At 39.8% G+C, this 13315-nt stretch overlaps 1 protein-coding gene across 3 annotated transcripts in view; it reads right to left on the bottom strand.

Moving 5' to 3' along the window:
* CRHR2 (corticotropin releasing hormone receptor 2) overlaps positions 1-13315 on the bottom strand; it is a 163070-nt gene that overhangs the window by 36801 nt on the left and 112954 nt on the right. For all 3 annotated transcript variants that reach the window (XM_061996499.1, XM_061996501.1, XM_061996500.1), the window contains 3 exons: positions 9004-9121; positions 4420-4573; positions 908-968 (listed from right to left, as the gene is read on the bottom strand). In XM_061996499.1, coding sequence (XP_061852483.1) covers positions 908-968; positions 4420-4573; positions 9004-9121 — 333 coding nt within the window. The remainder of the gene's footprint in view (positions 1-907; positions 969-4419; positions 4574-9003; positions 9122-13315) is intronic.

The following is a 13315-nucleotide window of genomic DNA, read 5'->3' as shown; positions in this document are numbered from 1 at the left end:
TGGAGATTGAAAGACATGAGATATGAAGAAAAAAATGAAATACGAAAGATATGCCAAAGCAAGAAACACAACTCCCCAGAAGTTGCAAGAACTACATTTGAGAGAGGTTGTTTGAAGGGCATTTTGGGAAAAATATTATATATTGCTTGACACTCAGAGAACCTAAAGCTGTTAGAAGAGGAGTTTCCAGGAAGCTGACTGTTCTAGAAGAGGAATTTAGCAGAGGGACTAATAAGAAGCAGACTGAGACATGAACAGAAAGGTGAAAACAATCCCAAGACATTAATTGTCTGAGTCTACCAAGAGTAACCTGGTGCCCCTCTTATAAGTAAGACAATAGACATTGATTCAAACACTAGTTGGACACACAACAGTACAAGTGGAGCTATATCTAATCAGTACCCTTATTTTAGGGAAAAATTCCCAAAACACAGGTGCCTCTTTATCCTCTATATTTTTCTCCTATATTTTTCAATTTCATGCACTAACTGCTTCCGGTTGGAAAATCCAGAAACAGAAAAGAAAAAATTTCAGCCCTAAGAGTATTCTTGGCAGACTGTCAACCAAATTCCCACACCCAGCAGACTAAATCCTTAACTGCTCAACACTAGTTTTTTCCAAGCCCTTACTAAAGCAAAACTCCTATTGAAGGAGGTTGCCCTGACTAAATCATGTATAAAGCTATCAAATGAGAGCTTCAAGGCTTGGACAAGGATATTTAGGAAGGGTATTTTCAGAAGATAACTCAAGTAGTGCTCTGAAATGTGAGATGGTCTGGATTTGGATGTTGATTACGCCTTTCCTCTTTCCTATCAACCAGTCTAATTCCTAAATTGTCAGTTCAGTCTGTAGGCATTTCTTATGTCCTTTAGAGAGCCACATAAACACAGATGTTAACATCACTTACTGTTCATTTTCATAATATAGCTTGCCAATGGCCCAGGCAATGATGATTGGGCAAGGAATACCTGCAAGGAGCAAAAAAATTAGGAGTTAATCATAATCCATGTGTTTATAGATAGTATGAAAGTATATTCATATATATGTATGAGAAGAGTCTTGGTCAATGAACTGGAAGACTCTAAACACAAGCAGTCCTATCTCAGTATCCTTGGGTATCACAATTGCTAAGACCTCTTTGGATAGAAATAAAAAAGATCTCAACACGAGAAAACTCTAGTACCAGTACGAAAAGTTAATGATACTATTAACAAACACACATATATACCTATATTTCTATATAAGTGATCAAAACAATTTTGTCTAACTTAAAGGCAATTTTGGTCCCTTTCCCCTTCCCCGCAGTTGATACAGAAAAATCTTAAAGATGGTACTTGGAGGTCCATGTTTAGATTTTGATTTCCCAGGCTGAAAGAAGCTTGTAAACCTATTGGGATCTTTAGATGATGCATAATTTCCAAATTTTCAACAATTTTTCGAGTTGAATCTTGCTAACAAAACAATATTATGAGAAAGAATTTGTTGTTATCTTGTAATATCAATTTTTTTTTCCCTTTCTGAAGGATCCAGCTGCTCTTAACTTTGTATATATCATCCTACTCCCTACGACGTTAAATGTATTCTGTGTGTACATATGAATTCTTTAAAAGGTCAGGCATTTTCTTTACAGAGCTTGCTTCTCAGTGGCACCCAGAAGGTGTTAAACCAGTTCTCCTCAGGTGTGCAAACTCAGTGCAGCTGATGAGGTGTATTTGTACCCTTAATGTCCCAGCTGTGCCATATCCTCTGCTTTTCAATTCTATTATGATACCAGTCTCATGTCCAGTGCCTTGCCTTAGTGCTGTTTTGTGCTAGGCCTTCAGACCCCAGCTAGTTGGAAGGGGATTTACTGTAGGAAAAAACTGGAAGTGAAGAAGAATAAGTGGAGCTGGCCTTGTGACGTAGACCTCCTAAAGAAAAGAAGAATTTTCTCACCCAGGCATTCCCCAAGCAAAGACTGGACTGGAGGAGCAGAGTTTCCTCCCTCCATTTTCCCTTTACCTTTAACCTGTCACCTCAGGGAAAACTAAACAACTCAAGCCTTTCCAGCTCCACATCTCATTCCAATCTCCAGGTTCATGTCCCTTTGAAATCACTGCTACTCTAAGGTGAATGCATGAACAGGGGTCCAGATTCAGTGACTCACTAGTATCTGCTTCTTTCCCACTGGAAACATCGTGACTTAAACCCTCATTTAGCACTGTGCATGGCCTTGTCTCTAACAAAGCCTTTTAACCATTTCCTGCTTCTTTTTGAGAAATGGAGGCTTTAAAAAGATGAAATAGCTTGGAAAGAGAATCACAACACAGTAGGGATGGGACTAAATTGCTAAGAGGTCATCTCTGACCTCAGAAAAAAGTACAGTGCAGTTCTGATCTCCTGTACCTCCACCCTGGTGGTTCTTGTGCCCTGCAAGGGATTGTATTGTCTTCCATCTTGTTCACCATTGACTCACAGGGTCTGCTGCACTGGTTTCACCCCTGTTCTTGCTAGACAACATGTAGCCGTGTCCTTTCTTTCCCTTGTGAAGCAACAAACCAGGATTTGAGAATGAGGATCATAAAAGAATGTGCATGGGAAGGCAAAGCAGAACCAGAAAGCTCCAGGTAATAGGAAAGGTGTATTCAGCTCACACTACTGCTACGTTAGCAATCAGAGATCCAGAGGGCTCTGAGAGAGGAAAGGAGGGAAAATATTAGGGACCAAAACAGTCAAGGGGTCTGTGAGAGCTGTGTGAGCAGCTGATTTCCCAGTTTGGTGAGAGAATTGAAAAATACTGAAAAAAAATATTAAATTCCCACATAAACATTTTCTTTCTGCTGCAACTCCTCTTTCCTCCCATTTGATTTCAAATTGAATGACATATTTTGTTTTAAAGGCTGTTTCTGCCTTCAGAACTGCAATTCAATTACTTTTACTCAATTCTGAGAGGAAGAAGCATTTCTGAACAAAATGTCATTCTACTTTCATAAAAGAAAATATTCATGACTTTTTCCTACCTATCTACTTTCAACAGAAAATAACTGTTTGACCTCAGATTTTGTATTCAAGTAAACAAGCTACTTGTCTTGCCAAACCTCTCCTGGCCAGGTTCAAAACATGGATATGATGGTTGGAAAGGACCTCTGAAGGTATCCACTCCAGTCTGCTGCTGAAAGCAGAACTATCAACACTACCTACCTCAGCCAGGGCTTAGATCTAATGCCTTCACTGTCAGAGATTCTACAGCTTCCAAGTTATATGTTCTAGCGTTGCACCACCTTTTGCTAAATCTTCTGTTTTCTCAATGTCCAACAGTAACCTCTCAGCCTGCAATTTGTGGCCTCTGTCCTTATAACATCTGCTATTACCAAGAATTTGGCTACATCTTCTTTGTAATTATCTTTCAAATAATTCTTAGTACCTAATAGATGCCTCCTTAGCTTCCTCTTTGCCAAAATAACCAAGCTCAGCTCCTTCAGCCTCACTTCACAGATCATGTCCTCTATATCTCCGATTGTATTCACTGCCGTCTACTGGATAACCTGTTTTTTCCACGTTCCTTTTGACCTAAAAGACCCAAAACTGACCACAGTATTCCAAAGGCAGCCTTACTAAAGCTGACTAGAAAGTATTAGTAACTTCACTGAATCTTTTGGCCACACTCCTAGTGTAGGCCTGTATGTTTTACCTTATTGATTATGAGAAAGCACTGATGGCTTATACTCAGACTGCATCTAGTGCAAGCCCTACATCCTCTTCAGTAAGACTGCTTGTGTTGGTTGCAGCTGGGGAAAAGAAGCAGCCTTTGCTCTGGCCCAGGCTAACAAAGTAGAAGTGAAATAACATGGCATGCAATGAGCTATTTTTCTGCCTTTGAGTAGCCACAATGATAGTACAAAGATGATATGTGACTCTGTTAAAGGCTGTTTTCTAGGAACAAATCCTTCAGCAGTCCAAAGGACAGATGTAAGGTTGGATTGGCAGCTAATTAGGCTTCTCCTCCAGTCAGCTTCTCACTTAGAAATGTCTCTTGAACTGAGTGTTCCACAGGGCATGGACAGTGAGTGACTTTTGTGTTTCATGTCATGTTGAGCAGCAGCGTATAAGGGCTTGTGATCAGTGCTTTGCCAATAAAAGTGATATGAGTGTGATATGAACTGCTGTATTCCCAAAATGCTGAGCCTGGGAGTTCTCTTTCTTTAATACTAAGTGCCTGGGGATCTAAATGAAGAAGATAAATCCAGCACCAATCTAGTAGTGTTATGTCATCACCACAGTGAAAAACTAAACCTGATCTCACATCGATGTGACAAATTAAGGTTTGAATGTCAGATTTCACCACCATGGGATTTTTAAAGTTCACTCCTGCTACTCTTGTCTTTATCACTTGAATGTCAGGTGCTACATAACACAGTTTTAAACACATAAGTGACTTACACCATCCTATGAAGAGAAAGACCCATTTCCGCAGCTTATCTGTGGAATAAGTCATCACTATAGCGGTGTGTAAGTAGCAGCCTTCCACAAACATCCAGAAGAAGTTGGTAACCACAAAGTAATTGTAGACAGTGGTAATACATCGACACCAGGGCTGAAAAGGAAACAGAAAAAGATATTTTAAAATAACAGTGAGAACATTTAAATTATTCTTGTTATTCCCTTAAAAATCAATGGTAGAATTAATTTATGGGATGCAGATTGATACCCGTGACTGAGAATCACAGTATCTTAGGGGTTGTCATGAACTCAGCTATGTCTGTGTCTTTTTGCTGAGGCTTGGTTTTGATCACAACCTGTAGGATCTCTTATATCTGAGCATGTCTGGGAAGTTAACATGTCATAATTCATGTCCACACCAGCAGTCTGCAAGCGATTTAAGAAGCAGGCATGTGGAAAGAAGATAAGAGGAGGCAGGTCATTTGACTACAGGTGATCTTTCAGAGATAGCCTAAGGTTCTACCCAAAGATAATGTAAGTGTGAATCTGTCTTTGGGAGTATAAACCACCTGCTGAGCAACCCAATGAAAAGAAAAGAAGGAAGTTAATGTCAGTCTTGCTAAATTTCCACTGAAGAGAAGGAGCACCACTGACATTTCAACAAAAATATATTTTACTTTAAAGATATGCTTTTATCAGCTACTTCATCACTTCTATTCCTGCCATTAGTGCTTCAGTCTGTCAATCACATCACTACACACACCACCCCTGAATCTTGCCATAACTGCAACAGGAATTTTTGGTCAGGCTTGATGTTATCAGTAAAGATATCTTTTCCTAAAGGCTGTGAAGTGAGACCACAGCTATGGAATACATAATTGGCTACAGAGAGGCAGATGAGATGATGATAGAGGGCAATAAATCACAAGTAACTGCTGATGGTAATTTCCATAGTGCTACACACAGAAGTCTGGGAAAATTTCTTTCTGACCAAGCAGGCATTCTGTTTATTCCCTGAAGCATGTATGTTAGCTGGTATCATTGATGTCATTTTGTTCTCACCATTCTCCACTCTTTTAATTACCAAAGTATTTGAAACTTTTGACCTTCAATTGATTTTATTTCAGACTTCATAATGAGGTACTGATGATCTCTAGGCAGTCAACAGAGAGCAGATTTAATACCAAACCCCTCAAAATTCTGTGAAGTAAGAATTTATTGGACAAGAAACATAATTACAAAATGATAGCCTAGTCACAAGTTGTGATCACTTCTGTTTATTGAGTCGAAATAAACAGGAAATCTTTTGGATGTGTTATTGCTTCCATTTTTGTATTATTTCATTAAAAGCTGAAATGTAGTTTGGCTTCACCTTTAAAATAGGAATAAAAAAGCTAAACAACTCAGAAGAAGATGAAGCATTTTATTTTAAAAGTTTTGTTTAAATTTTATCTCCTTTTCCCCCTGCTTTTAGCCTGAACGAAGGAAAATAAAGCAAGGAGTTAAAAAAACAACCTATTTTTTGCTAACACCAAACAAATATTTTGTCTCCATTCCTGATTGATCCTCCAAACTAGTCAGACTAAGTTTACAGACTCTAAATCTCACATTTGATTTTTCAAAGGTATGAGCATGAATAAAATCTTTCTCTGTGGCCTCAATCTCATGTAAATTCTCTGCTACAGCGTCTCTTGTTCCTTTCTCTCCATTAGTTGCAACCCTTACACAGTTCTTGTCCTCTCCACAGCTGCCTCTTTTCCCCAAAACTGTAAAAAATAATTATATCTGAGTCTGTTGCTCCTGTACCAGAAGGGAGTGGAATTGTCCAGTGGATTGGGAAGATACTGGGACAGATACAAACACACATAATGGTGATGAGATCTCCCTCTGCATCGTTTCCATAGGAAACCAGAACAAAATGAATTTTGAATAATTCCTTTTGGAACTGTGGATTTATTCTTATAGAATTATTTAAAAAAATTAGCAGAACTCATTAATTTATATCTTTTCATTTATTTGACCAAGGATTCTTCATTCCCATGTGTACCCACTATTAGGCTCCAGTTATCTTCAGCAAGTCCCCTTCTTGATTCATTAACATGTGCACTATAACTTCATGTAAAATGTTTCCACGTTGAGTCTTTGATGCTTCTGTAACTCAATTATTTAATCCCCAATGATCAGAAAGGCTGAGGGACCTTGGCCTCTTTAGCTTGGAGGACATTGAGGGGTGACCTCATTAATGTTTACAAATATGTAAAGGGTGGGTGTCAGGAGGATGGAACCAGACTGTTCTCAAAGGGCAATGGGTACAAGCTGTAACATAAGAGGTTCCAAAGAAACATAAGGAAAAATTTCTTCACTGTGAGGGTGACAGAGTACTGGAATGGGCTGCCCAGATGGGTGTGGAGTCTCCTTCCCTGGAGACATTCAAAACCCACCTGGATGAGTTCCTGTGTGACCCACTCTAGGTGGTCCTGCTCTGGCATGGGGGTTGGACTGGATGATCTCTAAAGGTCCCTTCCAACCCTTAAGATTCTGTGATTCTGTGATCATGTCTTTAGCCAGCACAAATGGTGCTGCTCCCATTGATTTTGGCGGTGTTATAAAGCACTGTCCCAAAAAGACTGCAGTGTTTTGCAGAGAAAGGATGAGTTAATGAAAACTGACACATGTCCTTGTATTTGCAGGTTTATATTTTCCTTGGCACTTTGTGGTCACATTTCAAAAGGCGTTTGAGTGCCTGACTCCAACTGATTTTTCCTAAATATCTGTAAAAATCTGTATTAAGATTTGCAGTATTGTCACAAGAGTGAATCATGCAGCATAAAACTGTCAACAATAAAGCTCATATATCACCATCTCCCGTAGTGTGAAAATGTCAGGAACACAGACAAAGCAAAGAGTGAATTAATAGAAGCTACATCTTCTCAAAGGAGCACCTGATTGAATAATAATACAGTTATGCATAGCATTCATCTTTATCTAAGTACTAATGCGTTTTCTATTTGTTTTCTCAAATTATGGGATTAAAGTTGAGATGCCAAAATTTACATTTGAAAAGTTAATCAAGGATGATGCGTGCACAGCTGATATTAAAATGAATGGATATCTAAGCTCCTAGGGTGGTTTTCAATTTCTATGGCACCAGCTCCTACATGAGTGGAGCCACATTGACTGATATCAGGTATGGATGCAGTTCATAATCTCTAGACATTTCACCTACTTTCCAAAGAAAGACACTGTGAAGAGGATGTGTGAATGTGAGTGGATGCGTAGCACACTTTTTTTCTGGATTATGGAGGTAAATATCAGGGGATAGTCCTAAAAGGAGGATACTCCACTGGAAAATATAACAAGGGAAAGAGAACAGTAAAAAATCCTGACAAGGGACTATCAGGAAATGTAGAATTATTCCCAGCAAAACAACAAAAAAGTGCAAGCTTTTTCTTTTGGAGTGGATGCTTTTAATCCACTCCAAAATCCTTGTATTATTTGGGCTGCTGGGTGACTAAACAGTGGGAGGCATGACAGTACTTATATAGGGACTGATTCAGTGTCCTCATTGAGACAAGCATCTGCAGCGAAACAGAAGTGGGAGCATGGTGACATGCTGTATTTCTCAAGAGTGCTCAATGCCAATCAAGACAGATGCCCCACTTCTTGTGTTCTTCAGCCTTCTCATTTTTTATTGTGTGGATCCGGTCCCATGAACTCTCAGTCACACATTAGAAAGCTGACTTGGATAGCTATGCCAGCAGAAAACTCCTTGATTTTTTTGGCTGGATTAGATCTCCACCAGTTTACTGAGTTCAGTCTAAAAGGGTTCAGTCTTCTTCAAGGGATCATGAAAAGGAACAGAACTAGTGCAGAAGAAGCAGCAGGAGCTGGAGTGAAGCATTTGGGTCCCTGGAGGAATAAACCATTCCTTCCAGTGACAGGGAGTTGCTGCTGGACATAATCCATATCACAGAACTTCATCCTCATGTTCAACATAGTGAAGAAGGGATAAACAGAAAAAACACATATTTTTGTAAAAAAAAAAAAGAACCACAAAGATATAAACAAGCAAAAATTACCCTTTTACAGGCCCTATTTCTTCTTTTCTTGGTAGTCTTATTGACTCTAGATAACCAGGTGCCCACTGTCATCAGACAAAGTAGATGACTCAGACCTTCAATAACAAATCAATTACTTATGTAGCCTGTTCAAGCAGATGTTTCCCTCTGGAATCAATGGTTTCCCTACATTGGTGCATATCACTGTGACAAAAATGTTCAAGAACTACCAAATTTTGTGTCTTGCACAATACTGTCTCACAGTATATACATTTGGAAAATATCTATGGTTAATGAAGAGAAGAGAGCAGCTTTTGGGCAGGATATTTAAAAACCCCCTTTGACATTTAGTAATGAGGAAATAAATAAAAATTTAGTAAATCTAAGTTCATTTTCTTCATCTTTTTTTAAATGACATGAAAGTTACACTGAGCATGTAGATCGGTGCCCTTTCAGCTGAAGAAATGCAGCGTCCCTGCCTGCTCCCAGACTACGTGGCTGAGACAGGCTACCTCCAAGCACTTACTTCATTGCTTTCATGTATATTGTGATCTATCATTTGAAGCAGAAACCACATCACATTCCTCAGGATGAATGTGGTGATCAAATTCCAGTGGATGATATTCCGCAGGCATCTGATACTCCTAAATAGGGAAGGACATTTAAATCATCATATATAGTGAGTATATACATATATATATTAATGACTATACAAAAATAAGCAAGCTAATACTATTCGCTTGCAAAAATCCTCAAGTTTTCTTCCCTCCATTACCTTTCTTGCAGTATGAAACAGGAGGATTGTCTGTGCAATGGGTCAGTAAAACCAGTCTATGAGGCTGGCTGTATTAGCAAGTATATCTGGGTCTGGTCCCATTCTCTGTAAATTGCACAGCCAGTACCAAAGCCAAAATTTGGATTTTTCAGTGTAGTCACAACACAAATTAATGATATAAATGTAAAACAGCAACAGAAGGATGACAACATCCATGCTTATTTTCCTTGCTATATACCTTTCTTCCAGAAACCACAGCATAAATTTTGCAAAGCCATGCACAGTGATTTGTTTTGATAAGGTGAGGAGCATTCTTTGACAAAATTCATTTCAAGCAAGTGAAACAAGATCTACTGGAAACACTCAAATATTCAAATGTTCATTTCATCCTTCCTTATCCTTTCTGCTACCCTTCACTCCATCCCATCAACTCTATTATAATATCAACTAGATCTGATAATCCCCTAAACAACCATGCTGCACTGAAGTCTGTTACGTTGTTCATAGAAGGAGGTTTGATAACAAATATCTGTGCTGGAGTGGCAAAACTGAAATAATTTACATTTGGTTACTCTCTTGAACAGGGTCGCCCGTGTCAAGCTCAATTTTCAGAGCCATTTATGCAGTAGGACAGCATGGACTGACTAGTTTTCAATCCTCAACTTAGAAGGCTGTACTAAGCTCTCTTAAATAAGGTAGGGTTGCATTTTCTTCTTCACCAGAAAATATTTATGTCTATTTTAAGGCCGTTCCCAGCCCCCATTCAAAGGAAATGTTAAACACCAGTGCAATGTAAAATATCAGCATAATATAAAATACGAGTTCAAATATGTTGGGACACAGTGCCATAAAACAAAAGAAGGGACATCTTAATTGTGCTTGCTGCTGAAAATGGCTCCAAGAGGCAGCCAGTGCATGATGCTGATGACAGCAATCACTGAAACTAGACAGAAAGTTACTCGTTACAGTTTCAGTTATCTACGGCAGGATCATTTGTCTTGTCGTGCATTGTGTGAAATGATACAGTAAGCCAAATGCCAAGTTGCAATTTTGCAGTTGCAGAGTTTTCAACTAAATAATCTCTTCTCAGCTAAATGCAGAACATTCCCGTTATTAACATCACTTCCACAGGTCTTCAAACAGCCAGTCCTGGGACCATCAGGCTAGCATTCTGCATCAGTCTCCCTGCTTACAAAGGAAGCTGTCAAGTAATATGGGACAAACGTAGAATCGTTATGGCTGGAAAACATCTTTAAGATTATTGAGTCCAACCACTAACCTAACACTGTAAAGCACTCTAAACTAAACCATGTCCCTCAGCATCTCATCTATGTGTCTTTTAAATACCTCTGGGGATACCTCTTCTCTAGCCTAAACACCCCCATCTCCCTCAGCCACTCCTTATCAGACTTGTGCTCCAGACCCTTCCCCAGCTTTGTTGCCCAGCTCTGGACATGCTCCAGCACCTCAATGTCCTTCTTGTAGTGAGAGGCCCGAGAATTGGACACAGTATTTTGAGGTGCAGCCTCACCAGCGCCTGGTACAAGAGAACAGTCACTAACTCTGATACAAGCCAGGATGCTATTGGCCTTCTTGGCCACCCAGGAACACTGCTGGCTCGTGTTCAGCCATTGTCAATCAACATCCCCAGGTTCTTTTCCTCCAGACAGCTTTCCAGCTACATATCCCTAAGCCTGTTGCATTGACTGGGGTTGTAGCAGTCTAAGTGCCGCACCTGACACTTGGCCTTGTTAAATCTCATACAATTGGCCTCAGCTCATCAATCCAGACTGGCCAGGGCCCTCTGAAGAGCTTTCCTGCCCTCAAGTAGACCAACACTCCCATCCAGCTTCACGTTACCTGCAAATTTACTGAGAGTGCACTGGATCCCCTCATCCAGATCATTGATAAAGACGTTAAAGAGAACAAGCCCCAGCACTGAGCCCTGGGGAGCCACCACTGGTGACTGGGCAACAGTGAGAGTGGTGTTCTCAAATCTGTTCAACTGTAACTTATTGTGCCTCATCCCAGTGACAGCAAAAAGAAAAGGCACAATCCAGCAAACAACTCTGCTGTTGCCTCAGGTCTTCTGCATGACAAACAAGATAGCAAAACACTATTTTTCTATAAAAGAACGCTTACTGCACTTTTCCTAAGACTCTGTTAGTCACTCTAAGGGCCTAAGCAATTCTGTTATGTCCTTTGGCCTCACAAATCTATCAAAGATTTCACAGCAATCCAATTAAAAAAAAAAACCCCAAACACCCAGAACAAACCCAAAAACAAATAGAAGATCTCTTACATATGAGACACTGAAAGTTATGGAAATATTCTCAGAGGTATAACCCTACTAAGTCAATGCTAAAACAGCTTTTGAGTTTAACAACTCAGGCTCCAGGTATGAAATTGGTATTTGGTTTTGAGAGCCTCAGTGACTCATGACTGGAGTCAATTGTGAAAACAAATCTCCAGCTGCTCAGATCCATTCACTTTTATTTAGGCCACAAAACCCCCAGTATAACCTGTGCTGAGAGAGAACATATCAGAGAAGTGTCTCACTTTGAAAATTTCACTTCTAACAAAAGACAAAGGTTCACAGTGAGGCTTTTAAATCAACCAGGCAACCACCACCTACTGCCCTCTATGATAAACCCCAGGAACCCATCTGGCTCTGGACAGACTTTGAAACATGCTATTAAGGTCTGTACTCTGTTGATTGTTCTGCACATAAATATCCTGTGGGTGCTGTTCATCTAGATGTGTTATTCACTCCCTTCAGGTTAAGGATTAGCAGATTAAGGAAAGAGTTTGAAATACTGCTTCTAGGTGGAGTGGGAGGTAGGGGACTAGAAACTCAGAGAATTCAGGTAAAACTGTAGAGTTCGTGGCATGAAATTAATTGCTTTTGAGAGCTCTAACAACAAAACACATCCAACACTCTTGACACTTGAATATATTTCTTGACAGATAAGATAAAGGAGTGAGAAACAAATATCCTTGCAGCATGCTTCCATTTAGATGTAGTTTAATGATCCCAGTTGCTGGAACTTCACTACATCTGGAAGAAACCTTATTCCCATAGATTTACAAAAGAACACTGGACTAGCCACAGAGGCAAATAGGATCAAACAAGTAGTTGTAGACTTTTCCCCTACTAGGATCCTAGTCATCGAAACCACATTCTCTTCCATGTCTTGGAATATAAAGACATATTCAACATCTACTGGCTGCATACTCTTTTCCCTCTTTATTATCTCTCAGTTCATACTGTTTTGTCTCCTTCGCCCATCACTCTGCATCTAGCCATTGGCTTTTGTCTGGATTGCAAGATGCTTGGCACAGACACAAGCTTTTAGTGATGTTTGTTCAAGACCCAGAGTCTGATTGGGAATTCCCAGGCCCTACAGAGGAGTACAAATCAAAATGCTCCCTGTTTCCAAAAACCCACATGTGCTGAGGGAAGATGTAAATTTAAGTGTAAAATGAATTATAAATGTGGCCAACATCTAGAATTTACCAAAATGAAGCCTGAAGCCTTGTCAAATAATGCTTTGGATATTAATTAGGGACAGTTGGCTCCCATGCCCACTAACTTTAGTAGAAGCCATACTTGAAGTATCAACAACATTGTACTATGAAGCTATTCCCCTTCTGAGATTCCCTGTGTGTGGCACAGATAGTGAGCAGATGATTTGACCTGATAAAATCTTCATGTCTTTGGGAATAATAAAGCAGTGGAGAAGAGGCTCCAGAGCAAGTATTTTGCTTTTCTGGCTGAGGTCTCTCCCTAGTCACATTCTCCACATTATTGCCTTGGCAAAGCAGTGCAAATGAGTGAGGGGCAGTATTTGCTTTTGTGATGTTTGTGCCACCACTCTGCGGGTGTTAAGAGCACTTAGGGTTTTAATGGGAAAACCAGTATAGTCAGACTGAGAAACACAAGCCTGAAAGTGCTGCAGTTTCTTAATGGCTCAGGCAGTGTTGTGACCCTAGGCACAGAATGGTTTTAACCTATTCCTTTTTTTTATTTGTTTTTCCCTTTCTTCCTCTTTTAGCAAGAGTC

The sequence above is a fragment of the Colius striatus genome, chromosome 5, assembly GCF_028858725.1.
Source record: "Colius striatus isolate bColStr4 chromosome 5, bColStr4.1.hap1, whole genome shotgun sequence".
NCBI lineage: Eukaryota > Metazoa > Chordata > Aves > Coliiformes > Coliidae > Colius > Colius striatus.
Note: the sequence above shows the minus strand (reverse complement) of the source record. Positions and strands in the feature narration are given on the sequence as shown.